General features: G+C 40.0%; 1 protein-coding gene across 1 annotated transcript in view; it reads left to right on the forward strand.

Moving 5' to 3' along the window:
* The first annotated feature begins 225 nt into the window (after positions 1–225).
* bud23 (BUD23 rRNA methyltransferase and ribosome maturation factor) overlaps positions 226–6558 on the forward strand; it is a 7432-nt gene continuing 1099 nt past the window's right edge. Inside the window, exons 1-10 of the mRNA XM_050073752.1 lie at positions 226–416; positions 756–793; positions 1220–1315; positions 2300–2382; positions 4499–4595; positions 4704–4800; positions 4909–4959; positions 5047–5132; positions 5370–5415; positions 5514–5575. Of these exons, the coding sequence (XP_049929709.1) occupies positions 369–416; positions 756–793; positions 1220–1315; positions 2300–2382; positions 4499–4595; positions 4704–4800; positions 4909–4959; positions 5047–5132; positions 5370–5415; positions 5514–5575 (704 nt within the window). The 5' untranslated portion in view covers positions 226–368. The remainder of the gene's footprint in view (positions 417–755; positions 794–1219; positions 1316–2299; positions 2383–4498; positions 4596–4703; positions 4801–4908; positions 4960–5046; positions 5133–5369; positions 5416–5513; positions 5576–6558) is intronic.

A 6558-nucleotide genomic window follows, 5' to 3' on the forward strand; every position in this document is an offset into this window, starting at 1 on the left:
TTATTTTTCTTGTATCTTAATATTGCTTGGATTATTTTGTGTTTTTTTAATGTTGTTTTTTAAATGTGTATACTGGTTGTTTAAACAAATAAATAAAGAATTACCTTATGTTAAAACAATACACATTCTCGTACTGTTATTATTTACTGTATGATTGTACTGTTCACCTAGGTGCCCAGTAGGCGGCGACATAAGCGTCTGTGTTGCTTTTATAACTCCACAAAGAAGTATTTGTTACGTCGCTTGCGTGTGACGTCATCATTCTTCACATGTGGACCGTCGGCTATCACAACATTTAGCTTGTTTATGAGCTGATTTTATCAGTTAACTCTTCATCTTTAGAGACCGACACACACCGAGAGACAGCCATGTCCTCCAGCTGTCGACGGCCTGAACACTCAGCTCCTCCAGATGTGGTCAGTGACGCGGGTTATTGCAGGTTTTAGCTGCTAAGCTAGGCTAACGCTAGTGTTGTCTGTTGAAGCAGGAGCACTATGGATCTTTAAAGGTCCCCTCGGTGGCTCTTAGATTTAATATAACAGCATTTTAACAGAGAACTGAATGCATTTTTGACAGGACTAACTAACTACATCATTATTTTCAGTTTGCCCTGGTTTGCTAGTTTGTGTCTTATGTATTGAAGTCACTTGCAATGATAGCTCATGAAAGGTTACAGTAGAGTCAGCTGACAGCCAATACTGTGAGCTGTTTCATTGATGTAGTGAAGTTAATCTGATCTTCTCTCATCCCTGCAGTTCTACAATCAAGAAGAGGCGAAGAAATACTCTCAGAAGTGAGTCTGTGTCTTATTTATGCACAACTTCCTGTCACTTTGGCTGCTGTTTGTGGGGAAATTCGACTTTAGTGTGTGTTTTCCTAGAATGATCATCAGCTCAGGTGTATATTGGAAATGAAGCAGTTAAAAAAGATACACACTGTAGTTTAGGCTGCAGATAAATGCAAGACACAAACAGCTTCTGCTTCTAGTAAATGGACAGAATAAGAATAATGGAGCATCATGGATACAGTCTCTCAATCCATGATTGATTCACAGGGTTATGAGAAACTATGGCTGAAAGTCTACTAAATCCAACATCAAATCTGATGGCACACCGCCACATTTAAAGATTAAGCTTGTTTGTGTAAGAATGTCTTTCAATTGCCAGATGTCCCATATTACACTGTAACTAAAATCTGTGTGTCTATTGTTGCCTCGCAGCTCTCGGATGATTGAGATCCAAACCCAGATGTCAGAGAGAGCTGTTGAGCTCTTAAACCTGCCAGAGGGACAGCCATGCTTTCTGCTAGATGTTGGGTGAGTGAGTGACACTGGCTGTGTTTACATGCTGTATTACACTATTAACTTGATTTAGATTTATTTGTTCGAGAGGGATATTTGTTTTCACAGCCAGTACAACATGGCAGCACATAGAAACACAGATATACACACTGCCTGCCTCAGTGAGGATGATTGTTCAGAGCTGCTTTCGCAGGTGGAACAAAACTCCAGCTGAAGAGACCTCTTTTCCTTCTAAGAGTTGTGTATCTCTGACCAGATAAGAGTACAGTATAGTAATTTAAAGTGTTGGTTTAGGGACTGATCAGTGTCATTTGATATTGTGAGTGCTAGGTTTGTCATGGCTCTCAGGTTCATGTCTGATAGACTGGGTGTTTGAAGGCAGATGACTTTGGAGGCAGTGGGGTTAGAGAAAGCAATACTTTATTAATACAAAATGTATTTTTTCTTTCAAGCTTTAAGGGACAGTTAACCCCAAAACTGAAAATACATATTTTTCCTCTTACCTGTAGTGCTATTTATCCATCTAGATTGTTTTGGTGTGAGTTGCTGAGTTTGAAAAACTCAACATCAATGTCTCTTTCCAGAAATCATGACTCAGCTACTCAGGATAATCCAAAGACCTTGTTGTGAGCAGTTTCATGTAGGAACTATTTCCTGTCTACCAAACTACACCCACCAACTGTATCACTGCTCAGAGGGAAGCACTCATATACTGCTAGCTATTGTAGCACCACTAAGCTAGCTAATGTTACAGCTGAGCTAAGGAGGACACCATTAATGTTTATGTCTTGCACTGTCATGAGCCTCTCTTCCATGAGTAGATGTATGCTTCCTTCTGTGCAGTGATTCGGTTGATTGGTGTTGTTCAGTAGAAGGGAAATAGTACCTACATGATACATACATATGTACATAACTCATCATAGAATTCAGAATGGTACAGCCATCTTGTGTGTTTGTGATATGAAAGATTCAGATGACAGTCTGTCCTCTGTCTCTCAGGTGCGGCTCTGGTCTCAGTGGAGACTATCTTTCAGAGGAGGGACACTACTGGGTTGGAGTTGACATCAGCACTGCAATGCTGGGTTAGTTTGACACTTTTACATTTTCACCAGAAATGATCTGCCAGTATATCAATATTGTGTTACTGCGGGATTTTGGTTCTGTGTTAATGTGATATACTCTACATGTTGTCTTTTAAGCTAAATTAGAGTGAAATTATGACTTTCTAAAATGGTTAGAGTAAAAATAACTACCTTCACCCGCTCTGTTTTCATACTGACACAACTAAATGTGATTTCTCAAAAGCCCTCATTTCAATGATATGTATAAACATAATTAATTTCTCCTCAAATATTGTGCTAGAACTAGAATGTCTCTTTGAATCCAGAAGCTGACCAGCCAGAAGAAGAAACTTTTATAATCAGACAAAGTATTTGTGCATCCAAAGAATAAAGTTCTAGGCGTCTTGCTTGGCTTTGCATAATAACTAATTTAAAGAATACACAGTGAGGTAGAATTCTAGTAATTCCAGCAGACCCGCCGCAGCATGTTTCAGAAGCATTCCAGAAAAATAGGTGCCTTGTCGATCTTTGATGGAGCTGCAGCGCGCTGCTCTGGCACTGTGTGTGAATAATATCATGTAATTATTAGGATACATTTATTTTAAACAACTAATACACAGTCACAAATCTTTGATCCACGTTGTTAATGACTGGACTTTTAATGGTATTAACTTTGTCTGTATGCTGCAGCACAACAAAGCAGGAAATAACAACAATAAACACAAAACAGAAACCATTTAACTACATAATTTGTTCATTTACATATGGTAGAAGTGCAAACATCAAGGAAAAGTGATCAAATTGTCAACAGCTTCTAAATTACTCTGTGACGGTGTACAGTAGACGGAACAAAACCGATGAAAAAAATGAAAAATGAAAGCCAAAATGTGGCCTGCAACAGATGATACGGCTTATTTTTAGCCGATGTGATTTAAGGTTAGAGAGGTGACAGTTTAAAACAGTTAATAAAAACACACACACAACCAAACACCTGATCCCTTCCTGGCTTATGCCTGGTGGAGATGAAAAACATCACCATCATCTTTTTATGCACCGTTTAGTGTCAGAGGTTTCTGTCTTATCTCTCTGAGTGACATTTAGACTGTTGCACAAAGTATCTATATAATTTATTTTTCTTTTCTTTTTTTAAGTTTCATTATTTGATTAATTATTAACTTTAAAAGTAGATTTGGATCATGATAATGTACATTGATAAAACAGCGATAAAACAGAAATCCTCCTCGTGGGCATGAAATCTACACTATCAAAAACTGACAGTTTCTCCCTCCAAATTGACAGCTCCTCCATTTCTCCCTCCCCTCAGGTTAAGAGTCTGGGTGTCATCCTCAACAGCACACTGTCCTTCCACTCTCATATCAATAATATTACGCGGTCTGCATATTTTCATCTCCGCAACATTAATCGTCTCCGCCCTTCCCTCAGCCCCTACACCACTTCTATTCTTGTCCATAGCCTTGTCACCTCCCGCATCGACTACTGCAATTCTCTCCTCTTTGGTCTCCCTCACAAGTCCCTCCATAAGCTTCACATGGTCCAAAACTCCGCTGCTCGTATCATCACCAAAACCCCCTCATTCCACCACATCACCCCGGTCCTCCAGCAACTTCACTGGCTTCCGGTTAACTTCAGGATTCATCCTCCAGCAACTTCACTGGCTTCCGGTTAACTTCAGGATTCAGTCCAAAATTTTACACATTCACGGCCATCCATAACCTCGCCCCCCATATTTGTCTGATCTCCTCCGCATTGCCACCTCCTCCCGCTCCCTCCGATCCTCCTCCTCCATCCACCTCTCTGAGCCCTCCGCCCGCCTCAGCACCATAGGGACAACTCTGGAACTCACTCCCACCTGACATCCGCAACATTGACTTTCTTCCACTGTTTAAATCCAGACTCAAAACTCACCTGTTCAAATTAGCATACTCTCTATGATTGCACTGTACATTTATCTCTTGTGTTTTTTTTCCTGTATTGTTTCTTCTGTGTTGTTGTCTCTCCTTGTTGTTATTTATTACTTCATTTACTATTGAACAGTGACCTTGAGTGTTTTGAAAAGCGCTTTTCAAATAAAATGTATTATTATTATTATTATTAAATCATGTTTTCCCTGTGACAGATGTTGCGTTGGACAGAGAAGTAGAGGGAGACCTTTTGCTGGGCGACATGGGCCAGGGAATGCCTTTTCGACCAGGCACGTTTGACGGCTGCATCAGGTGAAGGGCAGAGCATGCTTGTGTTTAAAAAACACATATTATAAATTTTCATTTTGAATAATGTCTGACTCTGTTTTTAATTTACCTTTTTGCGTTACTCCCTGTCAGTATCTCTGCCCTACAGTGGCTCTGTAATGCCGACAAGAGGTCACATAGTCCTCCGAAGAGACTCTACACCTTCTTCAGTACTCTCTATTCCTCTCTGGTAGGGTGTTAGCTCTCTTGTTGACTTATTTAACAAAAATCAAACACCTGCATTCCATTTTCTAAGACGAAGACCTTTGCTAACTACTCCTTGCTATTTGTTTTTCAGTCAAGAGGCGCACGTGCAGTTTTCCAGCTTTATCCAGAAAACTCAGAACAGGTGAAATAACGTTATGCATTTTGCATGTAAAGCTGAAGTCTTCTCCAGATTCCTTTACTCACTGTCTGTCTTCTTCCCTCTCTAAAGCTCGAGCTAATCACGACGCAGGCCATGAAGGCAGGCTTCGGCGGAGGCATGGTGGTGGATTACCCCAACAGCAGCAAGGCCAAAAAGTCAGTACCTTTCAGATGCTGGGTTTTTATTTCAACATGTTCAGCTGCAGCCGTCTGCAGTTGATTCCCTCTTAATGGCCTGTGAAATTAGCAGCAGTGTACTTGCAACACAAGGCTAATTAGAACACGATGACATTCATATTGACTCCACTGTTTGTCACATTAGCCTCGTGATGAATTACCGCACATTAAAAACGGTCGGCCTAATTTACTCACGCACATCTTGTTTGTTTCCAGGTTCTTCCTGTGTCTGTTTGCTGGAGTCACAGGAGTCCTTCCCAAGGTAAGAAACACAGGAGCTTGTTTTTGTGGATATTTTGGATGTCTGTGTTTCATTTAAGCCTCATTATCATTACTGGGATCTCTTCTTGTTCTTTTCAGGGGTTGGGATCAGAAACGTCAGACAGAGCTGTTTCAAACCAGGTCCAGTATTCAGGACAAAGGTAAAGCTATTCACACTTGTTGTTGTCATAGTTTGATGAAACTGTTTATTTAGTTGTAAGCGGCAGAAGATGTTTGAGTCATTAGAGTTAATCTGGATTTATTGTTGTTTGGCGTCTTTTATTCAGAGCGATGAAATGTGATGAGCTGCAGCCTCAGGCCGTCTTGAGCATCAGATGAAAATTATTATGATATTTTTGTTGCTAATTTGATTTTCTTGATGTGCTTGTTGCTGAAAATTGGAATGTAAGGCATTTTTTTTAGAGAACCCTGAAAGTGTGGGATTTTAACACACATACATTATAATTGTTGGTTAATCTTTCTTGTAGATAATTGTTTGTTCCTTATTTTTCATACCTGACATTTTTGTATCTCAGCTTCTCAAATATGAGGATTTGCTGCTTTTCTTTGTCTTTTATTATTGTATACTGAATATTTTCTGGATTTTGGACTATTGGATAGATAATGCAAGTAATTTGAATATTGTGAAATTGGCCATTTTCACTTATTTTATAGACTTTTTTAGTTGCAGCCCTGCTTTACTCAGGTTAGGATACCCCCCATTTGCTTATTGATTTGTATACAAAGAGCCATTTTAAAGCAGGTCTTGGCCTTCAGAAGTGCAGGTTGAGTCATATCTGCTTTGATGAAGCCAAAAGACCGAGAGAAATCTCAAAAGGGTTGTTGTCCTGCCTAACTTAAAACACCATCAGGCAGCTTTTCCTCCCTTTTACATTGTGATGTTCAAGTTGCTTCCGATTACACAAAGGCTTCGTTTACATTAAAGGGATACCAAAAATGAAAATTCAGCCATTATCTACTCACCCATATGCCGATGGAGGCTCAGGTGAAGTTCTCACAACACTTAAGGAGATTCAAGGGGAGAGGAGGTAGCAACACAACTCCACCTAATGGCAGACGGCGCCCCAGATTCAAACGTCCAAAAACACATAATTGAAACCACAAAATATCTCCATACTGCTCG

Source organism: Epinephelus moara, chromosome 2, assembly GCF_006386435.1.
Source record: "Epinephelus moara isolate mb chromosome 2, YSFRI_EMoa_1.0, whole genome shotgun sequence".
Lineage (NCBI taxonomy): Eukaryota > Metazoa > Chordata > Actinopteri > Perciformes > Serranidae > Epinephelus > Epinephelus moara.